The 16,827-nt window shown below is 45.8% G+C and overlaps 1 protein-coding gene across 1 annotated transcript in view; it reads right to left on the bottom strand.

Moving 5' to 3' along the window:
* Nucleotides 1–16,827, bottom strand: part of PPEF1 (protein phosphatase with EF-hand domain 1) — an 82,667-nt gene that overhangs the window by 19,644 nt on the left and 46,196 nt on the right. Inside the window, exons 10-12 of the mRNA XM_033949734.1 lie at nt 13,403–13,567; nt 10,560–10,745; nt 5,608–5,750 (exon numbers count right to left, since the gene is read on the bottom strand). Coding sequence (XP_033805625.1) covers nt 5,608–5,750; nt 10,560–10,745; nt 13,403–13,567 — 494 coding nt within the window. The remainder of the gene's footprint in view (nt 1–5,607; nt 5,751–10,559; nt 10,746–13,402; nt 13,568–16,827) is intronic.

Below are 16,827 nucleotides of genomic sequence, written 5' to 3' on the forward strand. Positions count from 1 at the left end.
GGGTAATGTGAGAATAGCGGCTCTCATGGAATATGAGTCGCGCAGCAGCATTTTGAATGGATTGAAGAGGCGAGAGACAGGGGCGCGGGAGGCTCCAGCGAAGTAAGTTGCAGTAGTCTAAGTGCGAGGTGACGAGAGCGTATGTTTTCGTATTGTACACTACCTAAGATTGTAAGACAATGTGGTGTATAAATTTTAAATAAATAATCGCCTCCTTTACAAAGCCGCAATAAGGAGGGGGGCGAGGGGGGTGGTCCGCCCCAGGCGCCATATTGGTGGGGGAGCCAACACCCTCCTCCTCTCTGCCTCCGCCTCTTCCCATTCCTCCCCTCCATGCGTGCCCCCCCTCCTCCTTTCCCCCATACTTTGAGTTGAAGCTGTTGGTTGCGGCGGTCAACAAAGTGCTCCTTGCGACCCCTGTCAGCTCTCCCTCTGAGGTCACTTCCGGGTGCCGTGCGTAGGAAGTGACGTCAGAGGGGGAGCCAACGGGGTCGCAAGGAGCACGTTGTTGACCGCTGCGAGCAAGAAATTCAACTAGAGGTACGGGAGGAGAGAAGGGGGGTGTGCGCGGCAGGCGGGATCAGGGAAGGAGCAGGGAGCATAGACGAGGGTGGGGAGGGGCACCACTGCAAAGCCGTGCTAGTGTTTTTTGCACCAGCCGCGGTGGTAACAGCTCGGACGCTCACAGAAATTCTATGAGCGTCGGCGCTGTTGTCATGGCGGCTGGCGGTAAAAACGCTAGCGTAGCTTTGTAAAGGAGGGGGGTAATAATAATTGAAAGTAGTTAAATGGGTTTTATTTCGGACGTCTTGGGCTTTCCATAAATTCTAAGCATTTTACAGTAAAAAAATTTAAAAAGGGGTCCAATGAACAAACTATTAATGACATAACTTTACTTACATGAGACAATAGGATAGTGGGGAGAAATACAATTTGAATACTATCTACTAAATGTAGCCTCGCCAACCCTATCGAAGCGCTATCGTAAGTTTCAAAGGTTTCAAGGTTTAATTAAAATTTGATTTAATCCAATACCTTATCCTATGATACTGCGCTGTTTGGCATGTCAATGAGGGCTAAGAGCCAAATCTCATCTAAGAACAACAGGCTTCTACTTATTATGACAGGGGTTGGAAAAACTGGAAGAGACTTAATTACAGTTTTCGGTGGAACTCTTTATGTCACATTTATAAAATGGAGACGATAATAGCCACACAGCAGGGGAATTTTAGAAAATTTCAGGAGATTTGGGAGCCATTACCAAAATATTGTAATGATTGAATATTTCTTTTTCCCTTAAAATATATATCTAGGATGGGGGGAGGGGAGGGAATGGATTTTTATTGATTTGAGCATTAAATAAGGTATATAAGAATGAGGTTTATGATAGGTTTTCTGGAATTTTAAGAGTGTAATTGATTAGGGGGGAGGGGGGATAAAATCTGATATAATGTTTAACAAAATATTAAGTGTTGTATTTGAATTTTAAATGCTATAAATACTGTTACACTTATTTTAAGTTTTTTTAAAAAATGAATAAAGAATTTGAAAAAAAAAATTTGATTTAATCGCTTATCTAATTTCTAAGCAAATTTACAATATATATATATACTAGTGTTTAAGCCCGTTACATTAACGGGTGCTAGAATAGATGTCTGTCTGTCTTTCTCCTGCCCCCCTGTCTCTTTCTTCCTTTCTTTCTGTCTCTCTCCCTGCCCCGTTTATCTTTTTTCTTTCTGTCTCTCTCCTTCTATCTTTCTTTCTCCCTCCCGCTTTATTTCTTTCTTTCTATCTTTTTTTCTTTCTGTCGCTCTCCCTGCCCAGACCCTCACTGAATAGGCCGTTACATTAATGGGTGCTAGAATATATATGTGTGTCTGTCTTTATTTATTTCTCTCTCTGTCTCCTTAGCCGTTTTCTGTATTTCTGTCTTTCTTTCTTTTTGTCTTTCTTTTGGCTGTCCACCACCACCCCTTGCATGCTCCCCCTATCCATTCTCCCTTCCTTTTATCTCCCCTGTGTCCTTCACTGCTCCCCTTATCCAGCAGCAGCCCTTCTCCCTTTGTTTTACCTCCCCCCTGTCCATCAGCACATTTTCCTGTTCCCCCTGTCCAGCAGTAGGCCTCCCTTCCTCCCCCCCCCCCACCAAGCAGTCTGCAATAGTTACATTTGTGAACTTCAAAAAAGCTGAGAACATTGTTATCGAGAAATAAATGCTTCAAGTCAAGCAGACCTTGAAAATCCAGCCCTGTTCCATTTCTGCTGGCATCTTTGTATTGGGGGTGGCTGCTCCCTGTCGCTTTCAGGCCTTTCCCGGGGCGCTTTAACCTGCGATAATGTGCGCGAGTGGCTCCAGCACCGGCTTCTCCACCCGGACCCTGGGTACGCGCCGCGCTCCGCCCCTTAGCTACCCGGAAGTACCGAGCTTCACTCGCCTGCTCCCGGAGAGTAGCCTGAGAAGGCGGGAGGGGGGAAGCGGCTGCCGTGGTGATCTTGCCGACTTCCTTGCCGGAGTTATTTTTCAGTTTAAAGGTGCCACGGCTGCTCCTCTAACGATCCCCGCCTGCATTAGAAGTGTTTTCTGAAGCAGGTGCGGCTGGTGACAGGAGCCGCGGCGGCACCTTTAAACTGAAAAAATAACTCTGGCAAGGGAGCCGGCCAACTGGCAGTTCAATTGGGAGCTTCGGTCTGGTCTTGTCTGCTTCCTGCTCGCCTTGCCGTATTTTTTTTTTTTAGTTGAAAGACGCAGCGGTGGCTCTTCTCATGATCCCCGCCTGCGTCGGATGTCCGACGCAGGCGGGGATCGTGAGAGGAGCCACCGCAGCGTCTTTCAACTAAAAAATACAATAAGGCAAGGAGCAGCAGGGAGCAGGCCAGACGGAAAAACGGAACCCTAAGCAGCGCATGCGCACTCCTATCTGCGGGTCGCTACAGCTCACGGAAAACCGGCACACGCAGAGGAAGTGCGCATGCGTGGCCTAGCGTTTTATTATATTAGATAAAAAAAGAGCATGAACATAATAAAAATGCCATTAACAATACCATTAATACTTACAAAAAAAACCCAACAAATTACAAAGCAACATCAACTAATAATTGGCATATTAAAAAGGGATAAATGAGACAGACAGACAGGAAACAAAAGGAAATAGGGCTAGAAATACAATTTGGATAGGAATGAAAGACAAATAAGGAAAAAAACACAAAAGGAAAGGGCTCGTTGCTGCTTAATTCCTTAAGGGAGTTAAAAAGGATAATGTAAAATTTAAATCAAATGTTAAAAGCTTCTTTAAATAAAGCCTTGGGGGTGACAGCGGCTCGCTTACTGCTGGCCGCTGCATGGAAGAAAGCTGATCTCCCATCTCTAGAAGCGGTACTATGTATTTGATGTCTATAGTGACTGCTTTGCGTAAGAACCGACTTGCGCATTTTCATAAAAAGCGGTCCAATTGTGCTTCTTGTCAAGAGGCTGCCGATGCACCGGCCTCCTGATATCCTTGTTTCTGTAATGAATGTGTTAATTATTTTCTGAGCTGTTTGTTATTTAAATGCTCATACCTGAGAGAGAGTGTATTGCATTTGGAGGTGGGCAGTGTGTGTGAGTAGTTGGAAGCTTTGGTTGGGGTTATATAAGAACATAAGAAGTTGCCTCCACTGGGTCAGACCAGAGGTCCATCCCGCCCAGCGGTCCGCTCCCGCGGCAGCTCATCAGGCCTATCACCTGTGCAGTGGTCCCTGACTATTCATATGACCTACCTCTACTCCTATCTGTACTCCTCAATTCCCTTATCCTCTAGGAACCTATCCAAACCTTCTTCGAAGCCTTGTAACGTGCTTTGGCCTGTCACCGCCTCCGGAAGCGCGTTCCATGTATCCACCACCCTCTGGGTAAAAAAGAACTTCCTAGTCCCCTTTTTATTTCTCCGAGTGCCCCCTTGTACTTGTGGTTCCCCATAGTGTGAAGAATCTGTCCCTGTCTACCTTTTCTATGCCCCTCAGGATTTTGAAGGTTTCTATCATGTCTCCCCTAAGTCTCCGCTTTTCCAGGGAGAACAGCCCCAGCTTTTTCAACCTGTCAGCATATGAGAAGTTTTCCATACTCTTTATCAGTTTATTCGCTCTTCTCTGGACTCCCTCAAGTACCGCCATGTCCTTCTTGAGGTACGGCGACCAGTACTGGACACAGTATTCCAGATGTGGGCGCACCATTGCACGATACAGTGGCATGATGACTTCCTTCATCCTGGCCGTGATACCCTTCTTAATGATGCCCAACATTTTGTTTGCTTTCCTTGAGGCCGTCGCGCACTGTGCCGACGCCTTCAATGTTATGTCTACCATCACCCCCAGGTCTCTTTCAAGGTTACTTACCCCTAGCAGTGATCCCCCCCCATTTTGTAGCTGAACATCGGGTTCTTTTTTCCTACATGCATGACCTTGCATTTCTCTATGTTGAAGCTCATTTGCCACTTTTTTGCCCACTCTTCCAGTATCGTTAGGTCCTTTTGCAGGTCTTCGCAGTCTTCCGCAGTTTTAACCCTGCTGCAGAGTTTGGTGTCATCCGCAAATTTGATAACCTCACATTTAGTTCGCGCCTCCAGGTCGTTAATAAATATATTGAACAGGAGCGGTCCCAGCAACGACCCCTGCGGAACTCCGCTCGTGACCCATAGCCAGTCTGAGTAATGGCCCTTTACTCCAACCCTCTGTTTCCTGCCTGCCAGACAGTTTTTGATCCATCGGTGGACATCCCCTTGCACCCCATGGTTCCACAGCGTCTTAAGCAGCCATTCATATGGAGAGGTTGTTGGGGGGGGGGGGGTTAAGGGGAGACTTTTTTTTAAAATTCTTTATTCATTTTCAAAACTTCAATTGTGCACAAAAGATAATGCATTTACATAAAATATTATCATTACAGCACAATATACTCAATAGAATAAAAACAAGACTTATTTCCCCCCACCCACTTTCCAATTAATCAACACCTCATAATACCTGTAAACAACCCATCTATACCTCTTAACCAATGCCAAAACATACCCCCCTTCCCGGATGTGCATGTTTTCCTCAGTTATATAAATAAATCATTCCTTACAATATTTAATGGTTCCCAAACTTCCATAATTTTTTTATAATATCCCTTCTGAATGGCCATAAACTTTTCCATTTGAAAGATATAACATAGGGATTCCCACCAGAATGAATAATTTAATCTATCCCAATTTTTCCAATTCTTTAAAATAAGCTGCATGGCAACCCCCGTCATTATAAACAAAAGTTTGTTATTTTTTGCCGAAATTTGACTTTTTGCCCTCATAAATGTTCCAAATAAAACGGTATCATACGATAATGCCACTGGATTTTCTAATAAATTATTAACTTGATCCCAAATCGATCTCCAGAGACTTTAAGCCATGTACTGAAGAGTGTCAGTATGTGATTAGCCAAACTTTACGTATTTTATATCACATATGACCTTTTGGCTTTGTTTTTGAGAATGATTTTGTAAATGCTATATTTTGCTTCAATAAAAAGTTTAAAATAAAAGAAAGTAGTTGAAGGGGAAATTTAGCCACAGACCCAACCAGCCCCCGAATAATTTCTCACCTCTGTTGGAGAGTAAGTTTGCGGGTGCATTTACTGACTTGGTACTGGACAAATCGAGGCACCAGATCCGACCTCAGTTTAAGGTAAGCCCCTCGGTTACTGCCTTCTTCGTAGTAGTTGGAGGCGGAGAAAATCGTAATAACCTAATATTGAAAAGAGACATCGGTCTGAGCACAGTAAAAAGTTGCCACACTGTCTACCCACATAAACACTGTAGAAAAAAAACCATGGAACCAAATATTATATTCAATCAGAAGGGGTAACGATCACCACGTGATTCTGCCTGGTCCTCGTATAGTCTGTCATGAAGCCACGTAGGGCCAGATTTTGTAATCGGTGCCTAAAAAAGATGCCTACTGCACATCAAAAACGCTTAGGCGATCATTACAGAGTTGCGCTTACCTTAAAACTTATAATATCATAAATGAAGTTACTATATATTGTTAATTTTATTATTTCAAATTTATTAATTTTATAATATAAGAAAAACAATTTATTATACATTTTCTTTACAATTAAAATTCACTACAATCTATGAGACGGCTGAGGGGAGATATGACTGAAATCTACAAAATCCTCAGTGGAGTAGAACGGGTACAAGTGGATCGATTTTTCATTCCGTCAAAAATTACAAAGACTAGGGGACACTCGATGAAGTTACAGGGAAATACTTTTAAACAGGAGGAAATTTTTTTTTTCACTCAGAGAATAATTAAGCTCTGGAACGCATTGCCGGAGGTTGTGATAAGAGCAGATAGTATAACTGGTTTTAAGAAAGGTTTGGACAAGTTCCTGGAGGAAAAGTCCATAGTCTGTTATTAAGAAAGACATGGGGGAAGCCACTGCTTGCCCTGGATAGGGAGCATGAATCCAGGGTTCTGGAATCTTACTATTCTTTAGGATTCTGAATGGAATGTTGCTGCTATTTGGGTTTCTGCCAGGTACTTGTGACCTGGATTGGCCACTGTTGGATACAAGATACTGGACTAGATGGACCATTGGTCTGTCTCAATAGGGCGATGCTTATGTTCTTATGATCTGAGTATGATTTATGCATGGAAGAGTGATAAGAGAAGATATGAGCTAAATATATGTGTGTGAGAGACTTTATGAGAGGGATATAACAGCGTGTAGCCTGGTGCCCTTGAGTAGTTGATTGGCGTGACTCATGCTTGCAGTGGAATAGCAGCGTACGTCAATCCTGACAGTCCCAGGAAAGCACAGCTTGTGGGTGGATTGCAGAGAAATAAAGGCACAGCTGCGGTTGTTCCAAGTATATTTCTCAGGCTGTGACTAATAAGGTATTTTCTGAATATCTGCTTTATGGTAACTGGTTTTTTTCATGCGGTGCGACTCTCACTAAAGCTTAGCGGGTTTTTGCACTTACCGTGTGTTTCAGATAAAAATGAAAGTGCAGAAAGTACAGGGGACCTATCCAGTGATTCTGCTTCCCCGTTCCTATGTGTCATGACCGTCTGTCCAAGTGAGATTGTAAACTCTTCTGAGCAGGGACTGTCTATTTAATGTCAGAATGTACAGCACTGTGTATGCCCTTCAACACTACAGAAGTGATAAATAGTAGTATCTATCCTGAAATTGCCACACAGGGCAGATACTTACTGCAGGGCACTACATTACATGTCTGAATATTTAGCATGGGGGATGGGACTTGATATACTGCTGCTCTTCTATGGTTTCAATCAAAGTGGTTTACATATTTTATACAAGTATTTATTTTGTACCGGGGGCAATGAAGTGTTAAGTGAATGGCCCAGAGTCACAAGGAGCTGCAATGGGCAAGCAGTGGCTTCCCCCATGTCTTTCTCAATAACAGAGTATGGACTTTTCCTCCAGGAACTTGTCCAAACCTTTCTTAAAACCAGCTACGCTATCTACTCTTACCCCATCCTCTGGCAATGCGCTCCAGAGCTTAACTATTCTCTGAGTGAAAAATAAAATTTCCTCCTATTGGTTTTAAGAGTATTTCCCTGTAACTTCATCGAGTGTCCCCTAGTCTTTGTCATTTTTGACGGAGTGAAAAATCGATCCACTTGTACCCGTTCTACTCCACTCAGGATTTTGTAGACGTCAATCCTATCTCCCCTCAACCGTCTCTTTTCCAAGCTGAAGAGCCCTAACCTTTTTTAGGTTTTCCTCGTATGAGAGGAGTTCCATCCCCTTTATGATCTTGGTCGCTCTTCTTTGAACCTTTTCTAGTGCCGCTATATCTTTCTTGAGATGAGACCAGAACTGAACGCAATACTCCAGATGAGGTCGCACCATGGAGCGATACAGGGGCACTATAACATTCTTAGTTTTGTTAACCATCCCTTTTTAAATCATTCCTAGCATCTTGTTTGCTTTTTTGGCCACCGCCGCCCATTGGGCGGAAGGTTTCATCGTATTGTCTACGATGATACCCAGATCCTTTTCGTGGGTGGCTAATCCCCAAGGTGGGCCCTAGCATCCGGTAACTGTGATTCGGGCTATTCTTCCCAATGTGCATCACTTTGCATTTGTCCACATTAAATTTCATCTGCCACTTGGACGCCCAGTCTTCCCATTTCCTAAGCACACTGGGCTAGATTCCAGGCTGTCTACCTTTCAAGAAGATGAATGTCACTAGGTGGAAGACACAGATGGGATTACTGTCACATTGCTGGGTTACAGTTAGCTCTGTCAATCGTGGAGAAGACTTGATTCTTTACAGGTTGGAATCTGTTTTACCCAATCAATATATTGATTATTTAAACGCGTTGTCAGGCAAGGCCTTTTGAAGCCCCCATGGTGTGCTCTTCATCTGTATCAAAGAAATTCAGGATAAATTCATGCAACTTTTCCACAGCTATTTTGAAAATGTTTTTATGTCTAATCTAATCGGAATTTCTGAATCGCACTTACCCAATACGGGTTCAAGGCAATTTACAAGTTAAGAGGCCCAAAGGTAAGATGGGCAGTATTAATTACGTCTCATCGATAAGAGAAGGTAATTCCTTGCAAGCAGAGGGCGGGGGGGGGGGGAAGGGTATACAATTGCGTAGAGCAGTGATCGCCAACTATGTGCTGTGGCACACCAGTGGGCCTCCTGAGATTTCTGGTGTGCCGCAACACACTGGTGAGAAGGAGAGTCATCCACGCTGGTTGCCTACCTACAGGATGTCAGCTAGCGTAGACAACCATCCTCCTGGACGGCGTCTCTCCACTTCTCCCTGCACCTCCCGGATCCCAGTAACGACGGGGTCGCGGCAAGACAGGCCTCCGTGCATGCGCAGACGCGATGATGTCACGCATGTGCATGATGTCATCGCATCGACTTCCAGGTGCCTTGCGACCGGGGCACTGCATTTAGTGTGCCACCGGACGGAAAAGTTTGCAGGACACTGGCGTAGAGGATAGCAAATTCAGACACACAGATAGGAGAGAGGGGCAGTCAAAGTCAAATAGGGGAGACAGTGGCATAGCGAGGGTGAGTGGCACCTCCCCCGCCCTCTTCTCCACCTCCCCGCCACTGCGTGCGTGCCCCCTTCCCTTCCCCATACCTCTTTCATTTTCCTGGCGCAAGCAGGCATTACGAACTTGCTGCCCACTCTCCCTCCGATGTCACTTCCTACGGGCGGGACCCAGAAGTGACGTCAGAGAGAGCCAACGCCGAGGCGGGCAACAAGTTCGAAATGCTGCTTGGGCCAGGAAAATTAAAGAGGTGAAGGGAAGGGCTGCTTGGCGGGGGAGGGGGTCAGGAAAGAGAGGAGGATGGGTGCCGGCGCCTCAATCAAGATGGTGCCCGGGGAAGACTGTGACCTCCCCCCACTTCCCCCCTTACTAGGCCACTGATTCTTGGCTAGGTAAGTAGGAGGTGCCCAGGGTGGCAGCGCCTCTCACGCCTTCCTCTCCATGCCCCTGCTCCTTCTGCCCCCCCCCCACTCCACACTTGCGCTCTCCTTCCTCTCCCCCCCACCCCACTGTACCTCTAAATCTTCACCAATATGAGTGGCTTCTCCAGCATGCTCCTTGCGTCTCTGACGTCACTTTCTGGCCCAGTAACCTGGAAGTGATTCAGAGGGGAACCAGGCTGGTGCGAGCAACAGGCAGGAAAAGTTGCTCCCACTAGTGAAGATCTACAGAGGCACGGGGTGGGGGTGGGATGGTACGAGCGTGGCATAGTGTGGTGGGGTGGGGCGGAGAGGTGCCAGCGCACCCACTGACATGGTGCGCAGGGTGGTCCTCCCCCCCCCTCCTTACTTCCCCTGGGAAGAGCTACTGAGCAGTAAGGAATTTCTCTAAGAAGTGTGTTTTCAGCTTTCTCCTAAAGGTGGGGTAGTTTGTCTCTGCCCTAATGGACGTGGGGAGGCCGTTCCAAGTTCTCGCGGCTGTGTAAGTGAACAGTGCATTAAATATTTGTTTATAAAGTGTTCCCCCGCGAATTTCCAAATCGCGGACTCACTCATTCGCGGTCTGCGCCGACCGCCTCTTCCTGTAGTAAAATCGGGCTACACCAATCAGGAGCTGCATGTCACAGCAGCTCCTGATTGGTGTAGCCCGACTTTACTACAGGAAGAGGCGGTTGTAGCAGACCGTGAGTGATTTTCTTCACCTGCCGGCGCTCCAGCTGCCCTCTTCTGCCTCTCCAGCTGCCCTCTCCTGCCTTTTGACAGGTGAAAAAACGCATTTGCGGTTTTTCAAAATTTACAGAGGTTCCTAGAACGGAACTCCCATGAATTCCAGGGAGTACTGTATTTCACTTCTCTGGGTGAGGAGATGAGCAGTTGACAAGTGCTTTTGAATCTGGAAGATGTGAAGGAAGAGTCCGAGAATATGCGGATTATTTGTTCAGGAGAGTTGGGAGTCGAGGCCGTGAGAGATAGTGTGGGATAGTTTTATGTCGCCTCTCCTAATGAACAGCTGCGGTCAAGTGGGGAAGGCGGTATTGCTGGTGCAAGATTTGCAAATGTTACCTTTCCGTCATGACATAACTCATACCCTTCTTGTTTGCACTCGTGTGAGCGGACGAGCATCTTCAGATTGTACTTCTTCAGGAGTTTGGAAGTCACATCTGGCCCAAAATAGCAACCTCCACCGCGAAAGTTGTTGGGTGAGCAGCCTTTTTGCTTCCTGGGGTCACTCCAAAGAATATTTATAACCTTTAAACAGAGTAAAAACAGTTACAAGGTTTTTAAAAAATAAACATGGTGGTTAGTCGGCTTTTCATCGTTCTATCGTGCTGTTTCTAAAAGCAATATTTTCATAGGATCTACCAAAACTTTGATTAACCTTTTTCCCCCCCAGACACCAGAGCAAACTTTCAAATGGCCCAAGTAGTTACATAAGATGTGGGAATTTTTACCACAAATACTTCCGTCTAATTTCTTAAAAGAAACCATCCCAGTTATTGTCTTTGACAATTAGCTAACGGCATTACTTCTCCCTCCGTATTCGCTGTGATAGGGGATTAACAGAACCGCAAATACTGAAAATCCGCAAATAACTTTGTTATATGTTATTTGCTGTTTTATATTAAAAACCATCGTGAATATGGTGAAACCGCGAATAACATGGCGGGAGACCTGGCCTGTTTCTAAAGGAGAGGCAAAACACGGTGAACAAAGTGCTGGGAATCGGCGATTTTCTCCTTAAACGTTTGGAATGAGCGTTTCTCTATGCAAGCTGATGTAATTTGGGGGGAGGAGCCAGCAAGCTAAAAAATGTGAATAATCGAAACCGCGAGTACGGAGGAAGAAGTGTAGAGCCTTTTTACCGCGGGCCAGCAAGGTGAATGCTCCAATACTCATAGGAAGGGTAACCAGATGTACAGATTTTCCCGGATGGCTTTTCAAAACCTGCCACTGTGTCCAGGTTTTGAACAGCTGGTGAGATCGTGGTGGAACTTAACATGTGGATTTGTAAAGTGGGACAGCTCTATGTGGAACTTGAACCATTTATAGATAGAAACTGCCAAATTCATTTCGCTTATTTTTTTCTACGTGTATATTTGTAAATATGCACATAAAAAATGTGTGTACACCTTTAAGAAAGTGGAGAATTAGTTAGCTGGAATAAACTGCCAGCATTGGAGAACAGAAGATGCAAACTGTAATATAATACCTCAGTGTGTAACTAGGCAACAGCTGTATCCATATTTGAGGGAACAGAAAGGAGGGCGGGATATGCAAATTGATAATGTCCGCTGCTCAGAGATGAAGCACATTCCACTATTATTTGCACACATAAATGATAACATTCACAGCTGAAGAGTAAGAATGTACGCAGTAGCATATACATATTGTAAAGGAGGTGGCGAGTACGTGTTCAATGGGGAAAGCAAACTCTTCACCACAACCAGAAAGGATAGGATTTCACCTGGTCTAAGTTACTTGTGAAGCTCAAAAGTACTGAGAAAATTAGTACATCAGATTTTGTGTTGGAGAGAGTGTAGCACAGTGGTTAAAGCTACAGCCTCAACACCCTGAGGTTGTGGGTTCAAACCCATGCTGCTCCTTGTGACCTTGAGCAAGTCACTTAATCCCCCCATTGCCTCAGGTACAGTAGATAGATTGTGAGAGGGAAAAATGCATGTAAATCGTTCTGAGCTCCGCTGGGAGACTAGTATAGAAAATTGAATAAATAAATAAAGTGTAGCCTGGCATGAACTTCTGGGTGGACTGGTGGGTCCATGCTTTTCTTCTCTGCTCCTGTGCATGAACAGTGGGTACCAGTGTCAGTGGCTGGAAGTGTGGCACTAACTTTCTTGTTGCTCAGACAGCTTGGCAGGCTCCAGCAGAGGACATTGTCAGCTCTCATGGCTTGGGGAACCCTGTTAGCAACACCAATGATGTACACCACTGTTGGGTGAGCCTGAACCTACACCAGTGACTTGCACTGTTGTTACTGCCTGGTTCTTGGCCTTTTGGTTCAGAAGGTAAGGGTCCGGCCAGGCTAGACAACCTGAACTTCAGGTCATGGGCTCTGAGAATCATAAAAAGCTAAAGTTCCTGGCACTCGGACTGTAGAGACACCTTCCTGCAGATTCTGATGAACAGCCCAGGAAAAGGGGCTTGGTAGCACTTGGAGGACCTGGCACAGAGCTGGACAACAGATGGTCTAGTGGCTGAGAAGTAGCTCCGGAAAAGCTACAGCAGCTGAGAGGTAAGGGGAGGGGGATGGGACCCAATCAAAGCAGTTTACTTATTTTAGAGAGGTACTTATTTTCCTGGGGCAATGAAGGGTTAAGTTTTTTTTTGCCCAGAGTCACAAGGATCTGCTTTGGGAAGCAAACTCACAACCTCAGGCTGTTGAGGTAGCTGCTCTAATCACTAGGCCACTCCCAGACAACAGAGAATCCCAGGCAGTTCAGGTATAACCGCAGGGTCCTGTGGCAGAGAAACAATGAGGTAGCACCCCCTCCAGGCAGGAGGGCAACCAGCAGCGTAGAGGCGATCACACTGGGTAAAAGGATGATCTGGCAGTACAGAAGTGGTAGAGCCACAGAAAAGGAGAGCTGTGCCACTGCACTGCTTGTCTTAAACAAATCTATAGTCATCTTTCCTTAATGGCACTTTCTAGTCCAGACATGGGCAACTCCGGTCCTCGAGGGCCAGAATCCAATTGGGTTTTCAGGATTTCCCCCAATGAATATGCATGAGATCTATTGGCACGCACTACTTTGAATGCTTATTCCTTGGGGAAATCCTGAAAACCCAATTGGATTCCGGCCCTCGAGGACTGTTCTAGCCAGTGCTTCGTTTGTGGCTAGAAGGCAGTGCTGCATTATAAGAAATGAGAATTCTTAGACGTACGATACCTGTTTCCATTCCTTGTGTTCTGCTGCTGATAATTCTGGAGTTGCTCGGCGTGCATGGACTTGGGAGTTCAGGTGGGACATCTTTGGGCCGACTTCTCTCCTGGGCCCCGCGTCACCAAGCCTGCTTTCCGTCTTTGATCTTGGTGGTCTCACGGCAGACTTGAACTAAGAGGCAAACCCAGTGTCAGCAGACAGATTGCAACAATATCCCGCGCTATATGCACCCAAAGCAGAATTTTTGTAATTTTGTTTGTTTTGATTTATAAACAGTGGCATTATTAGTAGGTTACAAAAAAAAAAAAACCTCTGTGGAGTGATGTTGTTCCTAAATGGACTTTATTTGAAAGTGTCAAAGTTCCAAAGGGACACTGAAATCATCCACATAAAATAATTCCATCCACATAAGAGCCTTAAAGGACCTAGTCCGCTAGGGATACAGGACCCAACACGGTCCGCGTTTCGACAAAAGGTCTTCTTCAGGGGTCCCTGGGGGTCCTATAAAGGTGAGTACGTGGGAAACAATTGTGTGGTGAGCCGGAAGTTTTTTTTGGTTTTCTCTGGATTTTCATTTTTGTGGATATTTTGGGGTCAATTCCTTTTGTTTTTTGCTTATTACTAGGAGGTTTGCATACGCACATAGCATCAATTACACATACATGCAACTGCCAATTTTCGCTCCTTACATGTACAACTGTTGGATTTTCAAGTAGGAGTGTACATTCATTTGAAACAACATGAGAAATGTCAATGTTTTCAGACTTAAATGAGAGGAAACAACCTGACATTTCTGTTCTTATCGGTCATAAATAGGGTTACCAGATTTTCCTGAAGGAAAATCCGGACCCATGGCCACGCCCCCTCGACCCGCCCAGTTCTGCCCCCAGACTGCATCCACGCATGTGCGGATGCCCCTTCCTGATGCGATTTTGACGGGAAGCTTTTCCCCGGACATGTCTTCCTTTTACAGCACTGTCCAGCCGATTGGATGGCTTTTCAAAACCTGGCACTTTGGGTTTTGAAAAGCTTTGGGCTTGGGGCCAAGTCTGGAGGGCATCTGCGCATGCGTGGATGTGACACGGTGATGTCACCCGCATGCGCACGTGAGTATGACATCACTGCGTTGCACATGCGCAGACCCCCTCCGGACGCGGCCCAAAGAGACGAGGTTTGTGTGGGGCAGGGGTTGGAGAACGGAACAAGGCAGGGCTGTGGGCAGGATGGGGCAGGGCTGTGCGTGGAACAGGGCCACAAGTCCTCTTTTGGCCCAGAAAAAAAAAAATCCGGTAACCCTATGAAACACTGCACACTATGATATTGTTCCCAAAATGAATAATTTTTTAAAAAACAAAAGTATTTGGGCTGAATTGGAGGCAATTATGAATGTAATAGCATGGTAAAGGGGGAGAGGCAAGCAGAAACCTAGCAGCAGCCCGGTATCTCTTCTCTCCCTCACCCCCAGTTATGGAGGTTCTTTCAACTGCACCTCCCCTATCACCTTTACCTCTTAAATCCTTCTATTCTTCACTGGCAGTGAGCAAGGACTCCTACCTGCTCCCCACTGGGCCTGAGCCCTCCCTCTGATGTAACTTCCTGTTCACAGGATCAGGAAGTTACATCAGGGGGAAGACTTGAGATGGCATGAGCAGTGGGAAGGAGACCCTGCCCGTTGCCAGTGAAGAATAGCGGGATTTAACAGTTACGGGGGGGGGGGGGGAGGAGGGAAGAGTGCAGTTAAGAGACACCAGGGGCGATGCCAGGCACCAATGCCTGAGCTCCGTCCTCACCTGCACAAGCCTCAAACACTTTAAAATCATAAGTAGCAACATTCTAGGGCTCAGATTGTGATGTCATAATGCCTCATTCCACCAATGCCTAAGCTCTGTCCTCATCTGCACAAGCCTGAAACACTTTTTTTTTTTTTTTTTGGGGGGGGGGGGGGGGATTTCTCTAACAGGCCTACACATAGAATCCATATGTTTACTTACCCAACAATAAAGGCTTGTCATTATAAAAGATTCCTGGACAGAACTCTTGCTTTCCAGGCAGGTAAATTGAATGACTGGTTGGGTAATATTATCACGCATGCCCCGTCCTATTTTAGTTTCAGCAAATGAATAAAAACGCAATTGTTTGATCGATTTGTAACCTAAGAATTCATTGATTATGTTTATTCTGTATGTATTCTGGTGATTTGTATTTTTTCACCGATTGTCCAGCACTTCTTACTGTAAACCGCCTCGAACTATTATGGCTTTGGCAGTATATAAGAATAAAATTATTATTATTATAAGTGTTCAAGGCTTGTGTGGTTAAGGCAGAGCTTGCAGGAATGGGGCAAGGACAGGGACAAAACTCGTGGGGACGGGATGGGGACATTGAGTTTCTGCGGGGATAAATTTGTCCCCATGTCATTCTCTACTTAAAAGCGCATGTCCAACATGCCTGAGTGCACAATTCTTACCTTGAACCAAGGAACAAGCACCTCAGTCCACAAAAGAGTACTGTTATGGCAAATAGAACTCTGTTATGGCTTTATGAATCCCCCTAACCCAGGGGTGTCAAAGTCCCTCCTCGAGGGCCACATTCCAGTCGGGTTTTCAGGATTTCCCCAATGAATATGCATTGAAAGCAGTGCATGCACATAGATCTCATGCAGATTCATTGGGGAAATCCTGAAAACCCGACTGGAATCCGGCCCTCGAGGACCGGAGTTGCCCATGTCTGACCTAAACCCTTAACTATTGCTGTAGGACAGGGATCTCAAAGTCCCTCTTTGAGGGCCGCAATCCAGTCGGGTTTTCAGGATTTCCCCAATGAATATGCATTGAAAGCAGTGCATGCACATAGATCTCATGCAGATTCATTGGGGAAATCCTGAAAACCCGACTGGAATCCGGCCCTCGAGGACCGGAGTTGCCCATGTCTGACCTAAACCCTTAACTATTGCTGTAGGACAGGGATCTCAAAGTCCCTCTTTGAGGGCTGCAATCCAGTCGGGTTTTCAGGATTTCCCCAATGAATATGCATTGAAAGCAGTGCATGCACATAGATCTCATGCAGATTCATTGGGGAAATCCTGAAAACCCGACTGGAATCCGGCCCTCGAGGACCGGAGTTGCCCATGTCTGACCTAAACCCTTAACTATTGCTGTAGGACAGGGATCTCAAAGTCCCTCTTTGAGGGCCGCAATCCAGTCGGGTTTTCAGGATTTCCCCAATGAATATGCATTGAAAGCAGTGCATGCACATAGATCTCATGCAGATTCATTGGGGAAATCCTGAAAACCCGACTGGATTCCGGCCCTCGAGGACCGACTTTGACACCTGTGCCATAGAGCAGTGGTTCCCAACCCTGTCCTGGAGGAACACCAGGCCAATCGGGTTTTCAGGCTAGCCCTAATGAATATGCATGAAGCAAATTTGCA

Source organism: Geotrypetes seraphini, chromosome 6 (assembly GCF_902459505.1).
Source record: "Geotrypetes seraphini chromosome 6, aGeoSer1.1, whole genome shotgun sequence".
Lineage (NCBI taxonomy): Eukaryota > Metazoa > Chordata > Amphibia > Gymnophiona > Dermophiidae > Geotrypetes > Geotrypetes seraphini.